The 23,064-nt window shown below is 41.0% G+C and overlaps 1 protein-coding gene across 1 annotated transcript in view; it reads left to right on the forward strand.

Annotated features, from left to right (window-relative positions):
* Nucleotides 1-3,572: 3,572 nt before the first annotated feature.
* The window catches only part of LOC129514554 (neurexophilin-2), a 111,492-nt gene continuing 92,000 nt past the window's right edge, over nt 3,573-23,064 (forward strand). Inside the window, exon 1 of the mRNA XM_055333234.1 lies at nt 3,573-3,707. Coding sequence (XP_055189209.1) covers nt 3,657-3,707 — 51 coding nt within the window. The 5' untranslated portion in view covers nt 3,573-3,656. The remainder of the gene's footprint in view (nt 3,708-23,064) is intronic.

Here is a 23,064-nt window from a genome sequence, read left to right on the forward strand (position 1 = left end):
GCTATGTACTGCATAGAATGTTTTTATGCACATGCCGGTGATGATGCTAATGAACAGGAGAGTGAGAAAAGTTAAGTCCAGAGGAGAAGCAAAAGAACAAAACTAGCGGTCCAGATGAGCCACAAGTTGACAGATTTGCTCTCAAAGCATTGACATCCCTTTAAGTTGCTTTTTATAAAGACCACAATGGAGTCCTATGGCAGTAAAATTTGTTAGGTTCCACTTTCTGCCACTTGTCTATATGAAAAGACTATTTTCACTCCCCTCACACTGTGAAAACCACCCTTGCAAAATGAAAAGGCAATGATCTGATTCTCTAGCTGTTAAATTGCCTATAAGAGAAAGTGGTGATGTTTAAAGTGGAAAAAAAAATTCTTCCAGTATGCCAGGAAAGTTTAAAAATACTCCAACCCCAAGTTCAGTTCGCTGTTCCTTTATAACAGCTCCTGTACCCACGTCTCTCCATTCTTGTCCTTCCAACTCCCATGACCATCTCATCATGCGGCCTCCTCCTCAAGACCACCCTGTGTGTGTGTGTGTGTGTGTGTGTGTGTGTGTATATATATATATATATATATATATATATATCACTTGGTGTGTGACTTTCCTCCTCCAAAAAGTTGTAAGACTCCTTATTTCCTGCAGATCAAGCTAAACTATTTAGCCTGGCATTCTCAGATCTCTACTTTCTAGCCCATAATCTAACTTTCCTCTCACTTTTTCTCAACACGTTTCTTCCACTTATTGTCCATCCATCCTTCAGTTATATCCTATGAAGTCCCTCCACTTTGCCTTTCCCCCTGCTTTTCCTCCCATGTGGAAAGGCTCTTCCCATTTTCTCCCACATAGACTCATCGTGGCCATTCTTGGAAACTGAGCCCCCTCCCATGTCATCGCTGCCACGAAGCCTTCATACTGGATTACAATGGTCTTTCTTCCCTCGAATTGAACTTAGACTTTCCTGTAATGTCTACTGTGTTTTGTTTATTGCATGTTTGCTGATTCTGAAGGACAAAGCAACATATTATCTTCATCTCCTTCCTTCCTTCCTTCCTTCCTTCCTTCCTTCCTTCCTTCCTTCCTTCCTCCTACTTTCCCACAGTATGTACTGCAAGAAATTGGAGAAAACAGTAAACTCTTGGTAGTAACCTTATTAAAAAAATACACACACACACACAGTAATACCACACCTTAATCAATAAGACTGTTGGTACTTCTCTCTTACTCAGCCTTATCAATGGAACACAAAAAGTTTGGTCATGTCTCTTAGCTTTTAGCTTGGAATTCAAAACCTTACAGCACGTTCCTTTGCAAGAATACTTTGTACTACTCGGACACGTCCAAGTTTGGGTCCCTTTAAAATTTTATGTCTTTGTCCCAAAAGTAATGATCTAAGACATATGAACAACTTTAAAGAGTTAAGCATGCCAGTAATTAAATCACTTAATTATTTATTTCAATAGTGTGTTAAGTCATGCACTCAGCATTTAAACAGTGGTAACAGAATTAGAAACTACTTTATCAGGAGGGGAGCCCACCTTCTGGTTTTATAGATGAGTCAGCCGAGGCTCAGACACCAAGTCTAAATGAGTCTAAATCTTGCAAAGTCCTGGGACGCCTGGGTGTCTCAGTGCTTGAGCATCTGCCCTTGGCTCAGGTCGTGATCCCGGGGGTCCTGGGATAGAGGACCCACAGGGAGCCTGCTTCTCCCTCTGCCTATGATTCCACCTCTCTCTCTCTCTGTGTGTGTGTCTCTCATGAATAAATAAATAAAATATGAAAAAAAAAGAAAATATTGCAAAGTCCCCTGCCCTCCTCTTCCTCTCCCAGCAGCACCTCTCCAAAAAGAGGTTCCTCTATGTCTGCCAAACCCTTCCCCATTTAGTCCTTCTTTTTTCCCAAAGATTGTAAATAATTTGCAGCCTTATCCCAGGGACCTAAAGTTAGACAAGGAGACGGACCCATAGAAATGTCTTCCAATTTTTGAAATGATCTTATTTATGCTTCTAAGATAGAATAACCTTCTAGAAGTGGTCTCTAAGCCTTGGTAAAGAGAGAATTTTTATGGACCTGAGGGGAGGTGAATTATAGATTTAGATATGCAAATAGTGATTATGTCTAAGAGTCTGCTGCAAGGAATAGTTAAGATTGTCTGAGGACAAGCAGAAGTGGGGCAGGGCTGGTGCATCCTTTGCTACAGGGTCCCGGGACTCCCAGTCAGGCTTGGGCCCTCACTTACCTCCCCCCCCCCCCCTACACAGAATGGAGCTGTCCTAGAGAGATGCCCCACCTGCAGCCTCAGGGACAAGATGCTTTCAAAGTCACACCGGGATCCCTGGACCTTGCCATGCCCAAGTCCATCCTCCTATCCTTGGCTCTGCTTCACAGGTGGTCCTGGCCCATTTAAAGACTTAGGGACTCCCCTTTCATTTCGATTTTAGGGTAGAGGTGGGTAGTAAGAGGAGGAGAATGGCTGTCCTAACATTCCCCTAGGAATCTCCCCTAAAATTTCAGCCCAAGTTTCACTTTTTGTTGTGCAAGACTGGAAATCCATCGCGATTCTTCTCCCTTGCCTCAACGTGTTTTTCTTCCGTAAATGAGAGCTTTCTGGATGTTTCTGGATGTAGGAAATAACCTCGTTGTGCTCATTTCTCGTTTTAGCAGCTGCCTAGGGGCTCATCCCTGGATTACCTCTCTGGAACTCAAATTTCCCACCTGTTAAAAATAACATACAAGGGCCGATGAACGATGGTTAAATCCCCACCCACCGTAAGCGGTGGAACTCTGAGCCCCACTGCCCTCTGACTCTTTTCCCCTCGAGGGCCCAGCCCGGGGGTGGCTGCAGGTTAAGCACCCCCTCCTCCAACGGCAAGTTGTGAGCATCGGGGCGAGGCTCGGAGGCTGCAGCCAGGGCTCCAAGATTTCCCGAGGGGGCGGCTCTGCGGCGGGGTGTCCTCCATCCTCTCCGGGGTCCTGTGCCCCTCGGTGACCTCGCCGCCCTCACCCCCCAGCAAGCGCAGCCCGCACACCTCGCTCGCTCGCTCCCTCAGCACCCCCCCCGCCCCAGGTGCAGGTGGGCTCCCACGACTCCCCGCTTGCAGAAGCCCTTCCCGCCGCTCGAGACCCTCCGCGCCCCCGGCTGCCGCGGAGTGGGGCGCTCCCCCGGGCCCCGCCCAGACCGCCCTGGGTCTCCTCCCGCGGGCCTCTTCCAGGCCGCCGCGGAGGGAGAGCTCCCCGCCCCGCGCCGCGCCCGCGGACCTCCCGGGGAGACCCGAGCGGGCGGGCGGGCGGGCGAGCGGGGCCCCGGCGGCTCCCGGGCTCCGGGGCGCGCTCGGCCTGGCGCGGGAACCCGCCCCCGGCGCCCGAGCCGCCGCCTCCAGCCGCGGGCGCCCCGCACGCTCCCCGCGGGCCGCTCCGAGGAGGGGCGCAGGGGCCCGGAGCGCCCTCCCCCTCCCGCCCCTCCCCTCCCCGCCCACCGGCCGGCGCGGCGCTGCGCGCGGACTCGGGGACCAGAGCGGCGCGGTGCCCCGCGTGCCCAGCGCTGCCCTCGAGTGGAGATGCGCGAGCGGCAGGCGAGGGCGCGCAGCTCGTGAGACGCCGCCACCGGCCCCGGCCCGGCCCGGCCCGGCCCCGGCCCCGGCACCGGCACCGGCACCATGCGCCTGCGGCCGCTGCCCCTCGTCGTGGTCCCCGGGCTGCTGCAGCTGGTGAGTGAGTCCTCGGCGGGGCGCGTCGGGGCCGGGAGCGCTCGGGGCGCCGGGGGGTTCGCCGGGCGCGGGCCGGGGGCGCGGAGTGCGAGGAGTGCGAGGGGCACCGACTCGCGGGCTGGGGTAAAGTAGGGCGCGAGGTGGCCGGGAGGAAGGTGCGCGGGGCGGGGGGGGGGGGGGGGGTCCGAGCTGGAGGCTCTGCAGGGCTCGGTTCCGAGGGGGCCCGGCGGTGTGTAGGTCCCAGCCGGGATTTTGCCGGGAGGCCCGCGGGCACTTTGAGGCCGTCGCGCATCCCTGTCCTCGGGGTCACTCCGCGGCTCCCCGCCGGGGGACACCTCGGGCGACCCGGAGCGGGGAGGCTGCGGGGCAGGTGCATCGCTCTGCGCTCTGCGCTCTGCGCTCGCCGCCCGGCGCCGGGACCCCCGGGGAGACGCTTGGCGCCCGGGGGCCGCCGCAGGGGACTTGCTCGCGCAGCTGCACGCCGGAGCCGCCTCGGGAACCTCCCCGGCGGGGCGGCCCGAGGGGCCCGAGGAGGGCGGCGGAGGGCGGCGGGGGGCGGCGGGGGGCAGCGGCGGGCGGGCGGGCGGGCGGCCCCTGCCCGGGACCTCCGCGGGTCCCGCTCCTCCCGCGCCGCGCGGCGCTCGCCTCCTTCCGAGCGCGCCTCCGTGCCCTGTGCATTGCCCGTGAGTCACATTTCAGGGAGATCCCGACTAAGACCTTCCAGAAGACAACTTGGAAAGGAGAATGAGAGGAGGGCACTGCTGTCGCCCGTGCGATGCGTTTCTCCTGCTCTCCAGGCGCTTACCTAGCTAAGGCGCTGTCACCAGGGCTTTCTCCGGGCTCCACCGGCTTCTTTGGTCCTTACTATACTAAAGATTTTGCTTAAGTTACAGCTCTGGGCTGTTCAAACAAGGTTAAAGAAGCCAAGCCCCTTAGGGAAGGATTATCTCTCCCTTTCCCTTTTCTTTCCTTCTCTTCTCTTCTTCTCTTCTGTTGTTTGCTTTTAGAGGGAAAGATGAAGTAACTTACAAAAAAGTTTCCCTGCGAGACGTATGATGCTGTCGATGCAGAGGTACTGTGCAAATATTGAGGGTGAAAGGCGTTCTAAAAGGTGTTAGTGAAGGGGACAGATCCCAGGGAGAGGCCCGTCCATTCTGCTTACAACAGAGATTAGCTTCACTTGCACAGCATTGAGTAAGAAATTCTTCAGTGGCATCAGGACGAAAATGCAGTGATGTTCCCAGATGTCCTTCAGTGAGCCTTCACGTACTGCCTACATGTAATACTGCATGTTAAAATAAATGTTACGACTAAGGTAATGTGCATGCAACGTATATGCCACCTTAGACTTTAGGGTCACTTGCTTTTTAAAATGTTTAAGCTGGATTCCGATAAAAGATGGGCTAACCAGCAGCATCTGTGGGGTGTGTGTGAGTAAAACTCCAGAAGCCTGCAGAAATCAGGTACTTAGGTAAGATCTTCAGGGTATCTTCATGAATCTCACAGTGAATTTAATTTTGCATTCAGTGATCATGAACTGTGTATCTGTTCCACTGAGTTAGACTCTTAAAGATGAGGAAATATATTTGGGCATATGTTGGGAAAAAGTTCTCCTATCAGCTACCGTATTGGAAATGTTACTTTTTTTTCTTTTTCACACCACCATAGTCAATAGGAAATAGGAAATACATCTTGAAGGGATTATGTAGCCTCCTTAAGAGCTAGATTCTAATATTACAGCATGGATTGATTGATTCATTTTTAAGGAAGCTTATGTCAAATTCTAATCCGTTTTTGGATTGTGCTTGGGTTGTAATGTTTTTTTCCTGGAGCACTTTATCATGGTAAGTGAGGTGGGAGCTGCAGCTGTGTGATAAGCTCACATTCCTTATACTGCCATCCTTTTGGACAATAAAAGGCTGTTTACATTCTCCACATTCTTAGAGCGGTTTCCAGTCATATAACACAAGAGGGTTAGGATGTGGAAGGAAAACAAAGTGGCTGAGGAGGGTGGACCTAAATGAAAACATTCCCCAATCCCACCATGTACCCTGGCAGGTATCAAGGAGGGCAGGTCATAATTTGGCCCTTTGGAAGGTTCACTGTTTTATTCTACCTTCTTTTCAGCTGATACCGAACTTACTTGCTGAGTCCCAACAGCAAGTGGATAAAATGTTTTCTAGATTTGAAAACTAGTCTTCTACTTTTCCAGGAACTAGAGACATACGTATTTAGTAGATCTGCCATGGGGCCAGGAAGGGGCCAGGAAGGGGCGGGGGGCAGGGGCAAGTTTTGGGTTATTGTTGGAATTGGATTTTATTTCTTCATCCACCCTGGCAACCCGAAGAATATACTTTTTAAAAAATGCCAAGTATTTTAAATGAGTAGTAGATTCATTTGGGGATTTTGAAATTTAACTTTAAGAAAACTGTCTGTTTCATCAAAAACAATCGCAAAGCGTTGAGTCCAAATAAGTCACTAGCCACATGATCTTGGTACAATAATGAGAATGTTTTAGTTGTTTTTGTAATACTTGAAATTTTTAAGAAAACAGTCATCCGAATTGATAAATATTGCAGGAAGTCTATGAACTACGTGTGTATGTTACCTGCCCTCGCCCAGTTCTCCTTGCCTGTGTCCAGTGTTTTAACTGATAGGTTGCTTTACCTAATAGATAGGATTACTAGGGCCGTTGCAAAATTTAAATATCAATCCTGAAAGTATTATTTTCTCCAAAATCCTTATTCAGCAACACATCCTTTATTACAGTATTAATAGCACATTATTTCTTTTCTGCCATCTAATGATGAGAAAATTAGCATTTGAAATTAATATTATAATATAATGAGTGTTATTTCCTGACATGATACAAAGTAAAGACTTTGCCAGATGACAACTTCTTCAAGATTTATATGATAATTTGGAACTCATAATAAGTGTGATTTTTGCCTTTAAGTAAAATGCAGATTGTAAAAAGATTAAATTTGAATTTAAATGGATTATTAGCTTGAGTTTAAGATAAAATTCAGTGATGATTTTTAAAATAAGTTTGTTATGCATTTCAACTTGTTTTTCTGTGATATAATGATTTTATAAAGTAAAATATAAATTAGAAGTGATGTAAGTTAGCGAGTTTTTAGAATTATATAAAATCAGAATACTTGTGATACAAGGTGTTACAATTTTAAGGTCATCCTCATTGTATAGTATCATCCCACTTGAACTTATTAAGGGTATTTTGTTTATCTTTAACAAATTAATAATTTTAATATTTGTTTAGTAAGATATTCATATCATGTATTTATTCTCAGCTCCGTAATTACAAAAGGTGGTAACTCATGACTCTTCCATTCAGAAGTCACAATTTCCCTCATGCAGTTCTGATCCATAAACATCAAAACAGTGTTTTCTAGTGTAGGATCGATAGTTTGTTGGCCAGATGACAATGCACAGGAGTAAAAGTACCACCATATATTGGTTACAACTTAGAGTTGGCCGGACATTAAAATTAGTTCCTCATTAAAAGCATCATTATATTAGGCATTCTTAAAAATGAGAATTAGGATTAAACAGCCAAGTCCTCCATTCTAGACACTCACCTCCCCGTGTAAGTTGCGTCCCCTTGGCCTATTCTGAGATTTATGTTATTTGGTTCTGTTTTAAATGCTATCCACCTAGGAAACTGACTCCTTTTGGGAACTTATTTTATAGCTTAATAGATTTCCAAAAGGAAAAGAAAAGCTTTCTTAATCTTTGTGGTGTTTTTTTTAATATTTTTTTATTGTTTTTGATTAATGATCAAAATGCTAAAAAAGGCAGAAGGCTTTTTTTTTCTTTTTTTTTTTCAGAAGGCTTTTTGAAAAACCTTTTAGAGGTTTTACATTGTCAGCTTAAAATGTGTAGCTCTTGCAAATCGAGTGAATTAAGAAATGTTGATTTTATAATGCGTTGCCCACCTTTTACCTATTAAAGAGCTAATCAATACACTTTGGATGATTTAGACATTTAGTAGTAGCAATCAAAGGTGAATATAAATGTGTCACAGGTTTGTGCTTTTGTAAAAGCTCTAAGACTGTCTCTTACTGTTTACATATTCTGCAGACTCCTTTACCTGAAGCATTGCTGGGTAAGATTTGAAAAAAGAATTATAGCTGCACACTCAAGTGCCTACAGTTAGGGCTGTGTCAGCGATTCTGTAAAGAATCTCATTTCTATCTTAGCCATAAGCATTATTGCTGGTAAGAAGTTGGCATTTAATATCTTGATTTGGGAGTCAATTATTTTAAAGCTGCTTTAAAAAATTGGCCCAAATGATTGTGAGCACTCATCCATGTGAGGTTATTCTCTTGTTATTCGTATAGTGTGCAAGATGATGGTTTAACAAACTAATTTCTCTATTATTCTGGCACAGAGGTCATAATGTTTAAATTATTTTAAAATAATCCTTTCCCAATTAACCTATATATTGCACCATTGTGAGACTTTGAAACGTTATTTCATCATAAGTGGTTTTAGTTGTGCCAAATTCAGATGCCCTAATAATTATTTTTATGAATCTTCATTTGCTAACAATCTACTTGAATTTTTTACTACTTTTGAAATAACCAGCGGTGTTAATGACAACTCCATTTTTTATTTCAAAATGTTGTTCAGTAAAAAAAGAATCTAAAGCAACTTACAGCATAGATTTTCATATTATAGAAGGAATTCTAAGATATGATTGAAAACTTCCATTTTATGTTATTTTTAATTTATGAAAATCTAGATAAAAACCTTCAAAAACTGGTTCATTGTGCTGCAAGATCAATATATAATAAGGAAGGCCATTTCTTTGTAGAACGACTATTAAAAATTAAAATTTCACTATTGAAACCTGAAAGCTACAGAATATGTTTTCCTTTTTCCTAGTCAGATCATTCAAGAAATTAAAATAGTGTCTTTAAACTTACCGTTCTTAGAAATTTTGTCCCTCCGAGATTTATGGATGTAGGGGTAAGGGACAAGGGACGTTTTGTATACTTAAACTACAATAATAGTGTTGTCTTAAGAGTTGCATATCCTTAGTATTTTCAAGTTTCTTTCACACAGTTTGTGGCTTTCTTGTCTCCCAATAAAACTATAAGATTGAGAAGGACATTTTAAATGTTCCCACTTGTATATTGGAATGAACAATGCATTTGGTGTTTCATTTCTAAATAAATAGCACATTCAACAAATATTGACTATTTTGACCCAGACTATGCACTGAGACCATAGCAGATGTTGAGGACATAGGAGTAAACAAAATAGGACTGATCTGAGAGTGTGAGTGTGTGAATGCGCGTGCACACACGTGTGTATATGTGTCTTGGGCAAGTCACTTAGCAACCTCAATCTCTCATCTGTAAATGAAGTCATTAGTGATAAAGTGGATGGAAAGTGATTTCTAGCATTACTTTCCTTTTTTTGTTATATGGTAACAGTGTCTCAGGATTTTTCTTTTCATGAATTATATCTTCCATTATTGTAGAAAGTATGTGTTACATACAGACATAATTGTTTTAAATATAAATTTTACATGGAGTTTATGCTGTGTAACCACATCACAAATGATATGTATATTTAGAAGTAGATTTAAAACATTGCAAGATTAAGTAAATGTTATCCCTGCTTATGGGAAGAGAAAATTAGTGAAAGTAGGCAAAGGGAATTGATGTGCATTTATTTAACCCATATAATCAACAAAATCAATAAAATTTAAATTAAAATGGTATAGTCAAGCTTTTTCTCCTCCATACTATTTTTGAATTGAAAACTACCAACATCTAGTCATTGCTTTAATTTAAATAAAAAGTAAATTGACTCTCAGTTAAAATCTAATTATTAAGATAAACAACATAACAGAGTAATACTGTACTTCAACCAGAAAATGATCATGGGACTTCTGTGCTCTTCAGTAGAATCCAGCCTCTTTAAATCAGAAATACTTTTAACTCCAGAGGTTTCAGGAGTTCAGATGTAAATGGTATGGAATTTTTAAAAGAAAACAAAGAACTCACATGTGAGACCCTATCAAAGATGGAGAAAATGTCAGTGGTTTTAACATTAGGAAACAAGCCATCTGAAATAGACTGACTCGTCCTGGGGTTCAGTCCAATTACACTTTAAACAATGTAAATGTCTTGAAAAATGAACCCTGACTTTGTGCTATTGCTGTTCGGGGCCAAATAAAGTAATTCTAGGATCACAGAAGCACTTGTTTAAATCTCTTCATGCAAGAATATGTAAGATTGTGATTTTCAAGCATCGTGATATAATACTGACAATTTTAAAATTTTATCAGTTTTACCTTAAGTTACCTAGCATGTATATTTACTCATTCAAAACAATAACTTAAGAAGTTATTCGCAGGGAGAGACCACATGTTTAATTTATGTGGTTATACGAAGTCCATGTAATTTCCAGTCCAGGTTTCTAGCTCTTATTTGTGTGCGGACTTAGCCAGTGAAAATGGTTGATGGACTATGACAATCTGCACGATATTTTGAATGGATAATGTATACAATAAGAGAATAGAGGCTCTAAAGAACTATTTAACATTTTGTAGTAATGATAACAATAATTTTTATTAACAAAGTTTTGCATTTTGGTACTCCAAACAGACAACAATTGGGGTCAGTATAAGGAATATTGCTATGGAGATAAAAAAGGAGGTGAAGTTTTCAAAGGTGTGTTTTCCAAAATCATAAATTCATCTGCGAATCCCGTGTCGATGACTCCCAAATTTGTACGTCACTTCTTACCCTACCTTTCAGGCTCTAAGACCATATCTCCATAGTTTACTGTTCATTTTGACTTGGATATTTTACTACCAACTCACACTCAACATGTTCAAAGCCATGCACATCTTTCCTGAATAAGTGCTTTCCAATATTCATGGGTTCAGATCTTGAAGTCTTGAAGGGGGAGGTGGCTCCCCCTTTTTAATGTATGGTGTCCTTGTGTTCAGACAGGTGACTTGATATAAAGCACTACGTGGTTTATTAGATTCTTTCACATATGTGATCCCATATTTTATCTTCACATCAGCTCTGAAAGGTAAGCAGAGCAACAGTTATTGCATCCACTTTACAGATGAAGAAGCAAAAGCTTTGAAGTTTTCAGAGATGGATTGTAGACCAGAAAAGATAAAACTTGCATTGTCTACCCAGCCCAGCTGTTAGCTCAGGGCAGCCTCCCTTTATAGCAGGAGGTTGTGAGATCTGTCTTTGACATCCAGAGTGACAGGCTTGAGGAACATTTCTGGATAACATCTCATTCTGTTCAGTGTCCATGCTGAGATAGAAACCTCAACTCACTCATTTTAGAAATGTTTTAAACAAGTTTGTGTTAGAGTCAAAGAAGGTAAATACAACAAACGCATTACCGGATTATGTCCCTTAATCAAGAGTTGCATTTACAATTTAGTCTCACAGAGTTTAGTTTGCCAAGCGCTTTGGCTTTTATGTAACTTTAGGGTTTTTGTTGGCCCAGTAAATGTAGTTCTAGTTGGGATCAAGAGAGGTTTGAGAGTTCCTCTAATTTCTCAAGATCTCAACCTGCACTTCTTCAAGACTGAAAAGATGAACAGGAAGAGAGTGAAAGGTCTTGATTTCTGTTAAGGGCCACTTAATCCTGGTTGTCTAAGGGGCGGTAGGAATGTGAGAAGCCTGGGGGATGGGGCCAGGCTACCTAGTAGGTGCTTATGCTTGTGCAGAACTGTGAGCATAGTTGTGCTTTAGCAGTAGCAAGCTTCCTCTTCTTCTCTCATCCCTTTCTTACATTTGTAAAGATGCTATATCATAGTGGATTTTGTTGGCTCTTCCACCCAGACCTCTTTGGATCTCTTTTTAACATGTCTATGGACAACACCCCCCCCATCCCCTCCACTTTTTGGTTTCTATTCTAACACTGGACAACTATAAATCTCCTTTGGGAAGTACCCCCTGGTGTTGGTGTTGGATGCATCTTGTCAGAAAGCACTCATGATCAGAATGTCCTCCTGTTCCCTTTTCTCCCCCTTCAGCCAGCTCTTAACAGATGACTCACAGGTACCAGGGTATGGAAAGCCATGTTCTCTCACTCCGAGATTTGGCAGAATGTTCCAGAGTTCCCTTGGAGGCAGCAGACTGAAACCACCTCAAGTGGATTTTGCTTGAGATCACACACCTGCATGGCTGTCTTCCACTCTCTGACCTGCAGCCCCACTCCCTTACCCGACTTCCCTGGAACCGCTTCTTTAGGAATCACTTGCATTCCAACACTTGTCTCAGGGTCTGCTTCTGGGGAAACCAACCTAAGATTTCTGTTTAAATTTTTTTTTAATATTCAGGAATTTTTATGATAGCCATTCTCACCCCGTCTGCTTTCTGTCATCTCACAGTAAGAGATAATCACTATGAATAATTTAATGTGTATTTTTGCAGAAATTATGGATATGCATGCTTTTATCATAATTATAATAACACAGCATAATGTTCTCTAACATTTTTAATGCAATAATATATTGTGGCCATTTTTATGCGATATAAAACAACTTATGTTTTTGAGGATTCATAGTGTTTCATAGCATTGACATACCATAATGTGTTTGATCATTCCTTATGAATATTTTGACTCTTTTGGATTTTTAAAATATATTTGTGAATATTTAAAATGAATTCCTAGAATTGTAAATACTGGTTCAATGCTGGGAATGTACAATAAGATTTTTTTTTTAAGATTTTTGATAAATATACATTTTCCCCTAATGGACTATGCCAAAATATAGTACCATACATAGTGTTTTCGCATATCTATGCCCCTTTGTGGACAGTGTTTTTCCTTTTTATAACTTTGCCACGCTATTAAAGGAAGACACCTCATTGCTTATTAGGAAGGTAAAGTGTGTTTTCATATTTAATCATTTGTATTTCTTATTCTTATATTACTCTTTTATTCTATTGCTTTAAACTTCTATACTTTTTTTTATATTGCTCTTGCACAATTGTTTATTTTATTATTCCTGAATTTTTTTACATCATGGGAGTTGTTGTAGATACTGTTTCTATGCCTGACATTTTAGATTTTTTTTTGCTGGCATACAAGGAAAGATATTTATTTTAGCATATTTATGTTCATATGAGTTCTATTTCTGTACTAGATTATTTTTAATTTTATTCTCCTGGATTTTATGTATAGATAATTATATTATCTCTAAATAATCTTGTATTAGGCCCTTTCTATTAAACATTAATGCCTCTTGAATTAAAATTGATTCTAGTGTACTGAGTAAAACCTTCAGAATAGTGTTGACAAACATTGGGAAAGTTGGGGTTTTCATATTTCCAACTGTAATGGAAACTTTACTAAATATGATGCTTACTTTTAGCTTCTGATAATCTATCAAGTTAGAAATATACTTTTATATTCCACATTAAAATAAATTTGCTGGTCGCAGAAGTCAATTTTAGATATGGTTTTAGCATCCTTCAAAATGATCATATATTTCTAAAATGCTAATCTTTTTATATTTATTTATGAAACCTAATTTTCCTAATATTTTTTTAATTTTTTTAAATTTTTATTTATTTATGATAGTCACAGAGAGAGAGAGAGAGAGAGGCAGAGACACAGGCAGAGGGAGAAGCAGGCTCCATGCACCGGGAGCCCGATGTGGGATTTGATCCCGGGTCTCCAGGATCGCGCCCTGGGCCAAAGGCAGGCGCCAAACTGCTGCGCCACCCAGGGATCCCCAGATTTTCCTAATATTTTCCCAATATTAAGCTGTTTAAGCCAAGGTAAATGATCTGCCTTTTTTTTTCTTTTTAAAGATTTTATTTATTTATTCATGAGAAACACACACACAGAGAGAGAGAGAGAGAGAGGCAGAGACACAGACAGAGGGAGAAGCAGGCTCCATGCAGGGAGCCTGACATGGGACCCGATCCCGGGACTCCAGGAACATACCCCAGGCTGAGGGCGGCGCTAAACCTCTAAGCCACTGGGACTGCCCTCTCTTTTATTAATTTTAAAAGTGTGCATTTTTGTGTACCTTCAAATTTATTTAGCATAAAATTATATATGCCCTTACTTTAATTTAAAAAAATTTACTCCACACCTGTGAATTTACTCCATGTCCCCCCCCCAAGTTTGTATGTTTTGAAGCAGTAGTAGTAGTAGTAGTAGTAGCAGCCCCCCAAACAGGGGGCCTGCCTTCCTCCTTTCTAGATCAATGGCTGTAACTAGAAGCCTTCTGTGGCAGATTGTGCAGTTCGTTCTGTAAGCTGTCCAAGGTGAATGAAGCCTCACATTAAGAGCGAGCATCCAGAGCCTCAGCCCTCTTTCTGCTCACTGGAGGACGTTGCAGCCTCCAGGGTGCTGCCCTGGTGCCTTGGTGCACTCCCAGCTCCTCCTGGGCTGAGCTTGGTGGTGGGAAGAGGGTACTCAGTGGCACTGTTCTCCTTTGCCTTTGTTTGGTTACAGGCTGCTCCGCACATCTGGCTTTTGCATCGTTCTGATTCACTCTTCTTTCCTCCCTCTAGAGGTTCTCAAATCTTGCAGGCTTTTGGCATCCTTTCCTCTTTCTAGCACCGCAATGCATTCATTCTTGTTTTTGCATTCCTAGTTCATGTCATTGGAAATTTGGGAGGGAGGCAAGGTAAATACATTCACTCAGCTTTCCCCATTGCAACTGGAAATCTTTTAGTCTTTTGGCTCATTTTTCTTCAGCCCTTACACTATCCATTCAGTCACAAAATCCTATGAAATTTCCTTCCAAATCCTTCTGTAAACTGTCTCTTCCTCTCCACCTGCTGCCATTTCATCGCTACAGCAGCCTCCTAGCTGGTCTACTTTATTCCAAAACAAGCCTTGTAAATTCATTCCACATGCCATAGAATCATCTGTTTTAAATCCTCTTTTGATTTACTATGTCACTCAACTTTTAAGAATAAGATTGTGATTCCCTTTTTCTTAACATACCGTGTCTAAATTTTTTCCCCTGGTTTTCCAGCCTTAAATCTCTCGTCCAATATTCATCATATACTATTAACTGCAGCCAGGTTTGTATCCTTAATACTCCATGAATACTTCAGAGTAGAGGAAAAGCATGGGTTTTGATATCAGATTGACTTGGGTTCCAGTGCTTTCTTTGGCATCTTGGACAAGCCAATAGATCTACTCAATTTCAGTTTCTTCATAAGATAATGTCATTTATAGCTATTTCATAGGGTTGTGATGATTATATACAAACATGTAAAATGCCTAGTACTTAGCATTAGCTTAACAAAGATGAGTGTTCCTTCCCATCTGCAACACCTTAATTTCTTGCTATGCAAGCAACAGAAGCTGACTCTGACAAACTTAAGCAGAGAAGAAATTCATGAGAATGGAGCGACTCACTGGAAATGTTGGAGAACCAGGCATGTATAGAGCAGAATCAAGGGTCTGGGTGTCAGGAAAGAATCAATTAGGCAAGATGATGAATACATGCCAACTTTTTTTTTCTTCAGTTCTTGTTTTGCTTCATTTAAGATGTCATGTTCTGGTTGAGAGAGTCTGGTTGACTTGAAAAAGGTGGGATACTTTGATCAGCAGTTCTACATGTACTAGGGAATCAACACTCTATGTTCCCATTAGAGAACTTGTGATTAGAACTCCCACTAAAGAAAGAACTCTATTAGAGAAAGAGACACAAACACCTCCAGCTCTTCACCTTAATTGGTGTGATTTTTCACTCATAGACATAGACAACCAAAGATCACCAGACATTTAAGAGAAATCATTGGCTAGAAGGAGGAGGACGAGGAGGAGGAGGAGGAGGAGGAGGAGGAGGAGGAGGAGCTACCCTGGAGGAAACAATTAATATAAGGGATGGGTTTCAATTTTAAGGATTCCTAATTAGTAATCTCAGAAACTCAAGAGGATATTGCATCCTGAAAATAAGAACAGGCTGCTTTGGAAATGAAATATATAAATGACAAAATTAGAAAGTTGAGGAGAAGATTAAAAAGAACAGGGCTAACATTCATGCTGGTGAACTCTAAGAGGAAGTCTGCCAAGACAGAACCAAAAAACCAAAATAGGAAATGGGAGTGAATAGTAAAGAGACATAGAGGACAAATTCAGAAAATCCAGTGAGGTGCCCCAGAAACAGAGACTATGAGAGGAGGGAACCTAGAAAAAAAAAATGTTGAAGGTGCTGATTTAAAAAAAATTAGTGAAATTTCTAAACTCAAAAGGAAAAATAAGAAAATCTGAAGAGTTTTCATAGAAACAAGAGATTACTGACACACACGTGCACACACACACACACCTCATTAACCACACTAGATATTAGAAGCAATGGAATAATGCCTACATAGTTAGTTCTAAGGGGAAAGCGATATTGAATCAACAGCCAAATTATTGAATATGAAGGAAGGAGAGGGAAGAAGAAGAGAAAATCAGAGAAAACAAAAAAATGGGGCATGCAAGGATCTCAGGGGAGGTACCATTCATTCCATATGGAAGGATCTTTAAAGACATACCTCAGCCAAGCAAGAAATAGAGAACAGAGAGATGATATGGGATACAGTAGTGTCTGAGGATGACTCAGAAGACATGAAGATCCGTTAGCCTCTGACTTGGGAAAAGTAGGAAGTTCTTTTTCCTTTTCTGCCGCCTAGTTACACTGTGGCTTTATGGGGAATTCCATTTCAACCCTCTCAGTTTTATAAATGCTGTTTATTAGCTTACTGTGTTTAGAATGGATTGATACACAAAGCATGAATGATTTGAATGTAGTTTAAGAACGGAACGTAACCACAATGAATGTTAATGTACTAAAGTAATAGAATATAATTAAAATTGGAGAGTAAAAGGAATGCACAGGTGAAGATAGGCAAGCATGACAGTTTCTTTATCTTTCATAGTAAGAAGTGAAGAGAAGCTGTCTCATGTTAATAAATTAAGAAATGGACTTAAAGTCCTAAAAGCTACCAAATAATAGCAGAATTAAAAATGATACCACCAACAAAAATTCAGTGTGTAAATTTATTTTTTCTGTCATATTCAACAGATGAGAATAATAATTTTAGTAGTAACATCTGGAGATGGCTTTTGACCTTCAAATGTGATTTTGTATGTGTACTTCTTTTTGTGTAGTGCTTTTGACAAATATTATCACTCTATGAATTTCAAAATAAGGGAGGACTTTTAAGGGTGGGAGCTTCCCAGCAGGTGTAAAGGCATGCTTGTGAGGTCATGAGTGTGCCTTCACTGGGATGTGACGACTGTTAATGGCACAGATTGAGGTTATGGTTTCATGAGTGTATACTTATCTTCAAGTACATCCATTATAAATGTGTATAACCTTTTGTGTGTCAATCATCCCTCAATAAAGTGATTTGAAAAAAAAAGGGTAATCAGAGGCAATCTCTTGGGTCATGCAGTGGGGCAGAGTTTCCCAAACTCAGCACTACTGACATTTTGGCCCAAGTAATTACTTGTGTGAGGGGTTAGGGGTAGGGAGAAAGGGGTTGTCCTGTGCATTGTAGGATGTTCAGCAGCATCCCTGTCCTCTACCCACTAGATGCCAGTATCAGACTCTCAATTGTGACAACCAAAAGTGTCTCCAGACATTGACACATGTGCCCTGGGGAGCAAAACATACCAGACTGAGGCTCACCACTGTAGAAGATTCCTGGCTATGAGAAGCTGAACCAAGTGACCACTTTGGCCTCTTCCAATGAAATACTTTGTCTTTGCACTGTTGGGAAGGGGTCAGCATTTTACAAAGACCTAGTTTCTTAACACTTTTTTCCCTCCATCTCAGTTTCCCTCAGCTCAGTCTCCTTCAGTTCAGTTCAGTTCAAATAATATTTTTGAGTGTCAGCTCTATTAGGCATTCTGCCCAGGGTACACATCTCTATTTAACAAATTCTCCTTTTTAAGGGAAATGGAAGAGTGATCCCTCTGATATTGCTCTCCTGGATATGATTTCCCTCTTTAACAGAAGTTCACACATTTTATTTTGCCTCAGGTACAGCTCTTAACCAGTTGTGAGGGCTGGCTCAGAGAATTTTAGTAAAGCCTTTGAATTTCCATATTTTAAAACGCAGTGAAAAGAAAAAAATACTTCGTAGAAGATAGAAGACAGCAAATAAAACTGAAAATGATGATCACAAATAATAGTTGGTTAATACAAATATGAACTAAATCACACTGGATGCATGTATTTGTTACGATTAAAATATAAGTGGGATTACATTCTTCAAAGAGTCTATCACAAACCCACATTATAATATGCATATTAAAACTGGAGAGTAGGGCACCTGGGTGGCTCAGTGGTTGAGCATCTGCCTTTGGCTCAGGTCGTGATCCCAGGGTCCAGGATTGAGTCCTGTATGGGGCTCCCCATAGGAGCCTATGTCTCTGCCTCTCTCTCTCTGTCTCTCATGAATAAGTAAATAAAAATCTTATAAGAAAAAATCAACCAAACCTGGAGAGTAACACTTTTGAATGGGAAATTTGATCCACTGTATTTTGAGATTTTAAAAAGTAGCTTAACACTATTAAATTCAGCTCTTAGGAGTTAGAATGCATTTCCTTTTTATTGAAAAATTGGGAATTTTCAAATTTATTGAAATGCAAACTCTGAGTTACTCTATTTTTATAAGTGGTATGAATCAGTTTCTTCTACATTGGAATGCATTTTTAATTAAATTTCTCCTTTAAGGCAATTCTCTTTTTTTAAAAAAATATATCTATGAAGATATACTATAGAAGTTGTGTCTTCTCCCCCAGAGATAAACATGGTAATAAATAAGTAAACAGAATCCCTGCTGGTGTTAAAATTTGAAATACAGTATATTTTTGTGAAATTATAGCTATATATAAATAATGACTTTATATGGGGATAAAATCTCAGAACCACAGCGGACTACAGCATTATGCCATTGTATCTATGTTGGATGAGCCTCTTCCTAGGCTCCTGTAGCTTCTGCAGTGAGTGTGTTGTGGACACCCTGGGTGGCCCAGTACATTCTTACTTCTGCCGTTATATAAACACACATATGCACACAGACAACACTTTCTTACTGAACTTACATCAAAAATGATATGTTTTCATTAGCAGGAGAATGCTTTGTCTCTACCTTGGAAGTTACAGACCTGCTTATATTGTGCTAATGTCACTCCCCACAAATGCCTGAACAAGCCATTATTTACTGATACACTCTTAGCTTCCATCAAAGGTTAACGTAGGAAATAACCAAAGAAAAACATTTTTTTGGTAACACGTATATTCATGTTTTCATTCATTGCTTCATTCACAAATTTAAGTGTCTACTGTAGGCATCATAGTAAGCCAAAATTTTCCATAAAATATGTTCCTAAGGACAAAAGTATGAGAGTTTTCAAGTCAGTGTTTCTATTAATTTTTTCTACCGGGAAGAGGACAGCTAATTTACAGCTCAGTACCTTTACTAAACCCAATTTTCTCGAAGTTTTTCTCTCCCACTATATAGTTCTTGACCCTGTGGTCCTATTCTATATAGCTTATGTCATGTGCCATGAAAATACTTTTCAAAAGTATTTGTGCTAAAAGTTTCTTTCCCAGATGTTTCTCCATTGCTGTTCTCATGTTCCTGAAATTTGATGGAGTCTTTTCACTTCTGTAGGTATGAATTTCCTTAAAAATTTTCCTTCTGAAAATTTAGGTGGTCGGATTCAGTGATTCCCAAGTGCTGGTGCACGTATGCCGCTGCAGCAGCCACAGTAAGAGAGCTTGTTCAGAGCCTTCAGGCATGTTACATCAGTGTCTCTGGGTTGGGGCCAAGGCACCAGGTGTTTCTGGGGCCCAGCCAGATTTGGGAACCCCTAGACCAGATGGTCTCTTAGATGTTCTTTGGCTTTATGAATTTATGATGCTGTTGGAGCCCTGGCCCCAGGTGGGTGGAATATAATACAGCCCCTAGGGAAGGAGCTTTGGACCTCCTGATTACACCGTCACAGGAAGGAGACCCACTTGGGTCTCACAGCAGGGGTTTTCCCAGCTTTTGCAGACATTTCCATCAGAGCCATGGTATGTGCTTCTCTCGGGGCTCCTACCCTCCGTGCACACCTCCATTGGAGCATTTGTGTTATGGTTTGGTATTTATGGATGCTCATCTTTGTATATTCCACCTGACTCAAGTGCTGTCCACAAACAGAGAATGTGGATGTCAGTTTCTAACACCACAGCCAACCCCCCAGTAAGCATCTGGCAAATGCTCAAGTGACTGAGTGAGTGAACTATTGAGAGAAACCACTCAGTAACCCCCCTGATAAGCTGTGCCACAAAGCCAACGGAAAACCATCTGTGACATATCACAAGGAAGAAATTTGAGTGGCAAATTAAACCTAAGCCCTTAGATGCCAGTGTCACTGACCTTCAAAGTATACCTGAACCCCTTGTGTGGATTTATATAGGAAGAGGCCCTTTACTTTTCTTAATGATATTATCGTAAGGATCCTTTGGGATAAAACTTTTACATCTACGTTACAGCACCATACAAAAATGGATTTATTTGCTGTCTGTTATCTTCTATTAGAACAAAGAAAGGATATTCTCAATAGCCGAGGAACTGATTAGTTCCATTGTTTACTCTTTTAGAAGTAAATATGGATAGGCACAATTAAAATTTGATGTTCATTCGCAAATATGGACTTTACAATGCTATATAATCTCTTCCTATCATTATCATTGACTCATGTTTTTAGTAAAATATGCTTTGCTGTTGTTCTTTTTAATATATTGACATTTATATAATTAGAGAAATATATAATACAGGAAAAATTTTATTTCTAAAGTTTAGAGTCAATCGTTAGAAAGTGTCATGAAAATAAGGATTGAAACATTCAACAATTTTAAATTTATGATCAAGATTTCTGAACTGATTTTTAATTCTGATATTTGAGTGCTTTTCTACATAAATCTCTTTATTTAATTTGTCTGTTATTTCATGAGATAATAGGTTTAATTTGCTGACATTTATATACTAAGGCCATTTTCTTACTATAGCTTCATTTACCCTCTTTTCAAATTGGAATCACCATGTATCAGATTTTTGTTTAGTGTTAAGGTGATTATTTCGTGATTCAGATTTTTAAAAATTTCTAGGACCACATACGGTTTTAACAATCATCACTTTACCTGTAAGTGCACACTGTGACCTTCTTGTAACAATGAGATGTCCCAATTCTCTCATCTTATGTTTAAGTAAATGTAGTATGACATAATGGCACATATAAGTAAGCATGGCCTGACCTGAGGAGCCAAGCATGACTCTGTAGACTCTGTAGGGAATGGTGCCTCTTCTTATTATACTGAACAAGAGTATTTCTAGCAGATAAGGGAGCATATCTACTTTCAGTTGAAGAGTATTATTTGTAGACAGTTATGGTTTAAGCAGGACACAGCTCACAAGCTACGTGTGATAAAGGGATCCTCTGTTTATCCACAGCATTCCCATATAACTGTCGGAAGATTCTTGCATTTTCATTCAGGAACAGCTTTTCTTCTGGGCTCTAAACAACAAAAAATATTATGGTATAAGAAACCCTTTTTATATGTTGTACAACATTTAAGTAACACATCAAAAGTGACACAGCAAAGGCACGTGACCAAATCCTTAAGCAAATTCCTTTTATAATATTTGGTTTTGCTTTGTCTTTAGGTTTATATTGGGAAGATGTAGAACCAAATCAAATGTATCCAGGTTGTTATTAAATGACGTGCTTGCAGTAAAAGAACAGTATTTTCTGAGTGCCTGCAGTGAGCAAAAGCTGTCATTTTTCAGTGTTATTAATGAGAGATTTAAAGCTTTTATTAAGAATTCTGAGGTGCTAGAGGTTTCTGGGTAAAGTGTGAATCATTGGGAGAGATGTGCCAGTGTTGGTGTGAAATCTGGTTCCTTTAGTGATGTAATACATGTCATAACTTGTGGATTTCTGTTATCTCGAGTTGACCTTGTTGATGTCATAATACAGTGTGGTTCAAGGATCTCATCTCCACATATGTCAGAGAGAGGTTATAGGGTGTGCTATAAAAGAAGCAAAAGTCATGCTTTTTCTCTTTACGTATGTTGCCTTCTCTTGCCTCACATATACCCAGCTTTGAATCTACTTTATATGCACTCTAATAGAACCTTCTGCTAAGATCTTTCTCTGGGGATTCATGTGGTTTTGGCTATTTCCCAATTCTGTATATACCATAATTCTCTAACTTAGTTAAAAAAAAAAAACTCTCTAAATTCCAATTGTGCCTACCTGTGTGGTACTCTGGATTTTAACAAGCCTAATACAGGATTTCAACCTTTGTAACCCTATGCGCTGAAATGGGATGATGTTTTATATGTTAGCACTATACTCCCATGTCACCGTCTTGAACACCTACAAGCATCTTAAATGGTTAGCTTCAGATGCCCGGCTTTTAATTTTCTAAATCTCAGAGCTGCTAGGTTTCTCTTAAGGTGAATCTGCCAACCTTCTTTTTTATCTTCAGATAATCCATATATTTGAATGTACACGACGAAACGTATTTTGCTTTAGATATGTACTTCAATCAGAATCTTTGAAAGTTAAATGTTCTTGTATCTGCAAGCGGCCAGAAAACCACTTTCCCAACTTTATTTTAGTGAACTTTGGGGGTGGAGGAAGATGTACTTGGGTACTAAAGCCCAAGCCAGGATCCTCCTTTCTCAGCTTCAAATGGCACAGGAAACCCCCTTCAGATTTCCAGCATGCTCTCTCAGAATAGCACTCATTTCTGTGCCACAGAACACGCTTCGGCTTCTTGCTGAGAGCCAACAGGAGGCACAGCAGATGTATTAGTAAGTCACAGAAATTACAAAACTATGAAGAAATAGAGGCACATGCCATTGGAAGGCTCCAATGTATAAATGTGCTTGGGAGTGTGCTGTGGCCCCTGACTGTTGAGGACCTGGCCAAGAAACTGGCTGTGAAGGTTGTCCCATTGCTAGAACAATGGACAGCCATAGGTGAAAAATGTGTGGCATGGGGGTTAGCCAGAGGTGGCCAGGGAATGGTTTAGAGACTGGTGAAATGACTGAGGATACGCAGAGTATAGGCAGGGAAGACTGGAATGAGCTGGAAGGCTCAAATGGAGGGGAAGGTTGGGGCAAGTAGTGGCAGTAGGTCAGGCATGAGGACAGAGGCTTTGGCCCATTATCGGTCTCTGAGCTTCAGGTAGAGCTAGCTCCAGCACTCTGAAAATCTCCTTAGGGTGGATGTTTACTTGGCGGCAGTGTTAATTGGTTGGAGCCTTGTACGTGCCTCAGCCTGGTTTAGTCTGTGGCTGCCCTAGCCGAGGGTATTT

The sequence above is a fragment of the Nyctereutes procyonoides genome, unplaced genomic scaffold (assembly GCF_905146905.1).
Source record: "Nyctereutes procyonoides isolate TBG_1078 unplaced genomic scaffold, NYPRO_anot_genome, whole genome shotgun sequence".
NCBI lineage: Eukaryota > Metazoa > Chordata > Mammalia > Carnivora > Canidae > Nyctereutes > Nyctereutes procyonoides.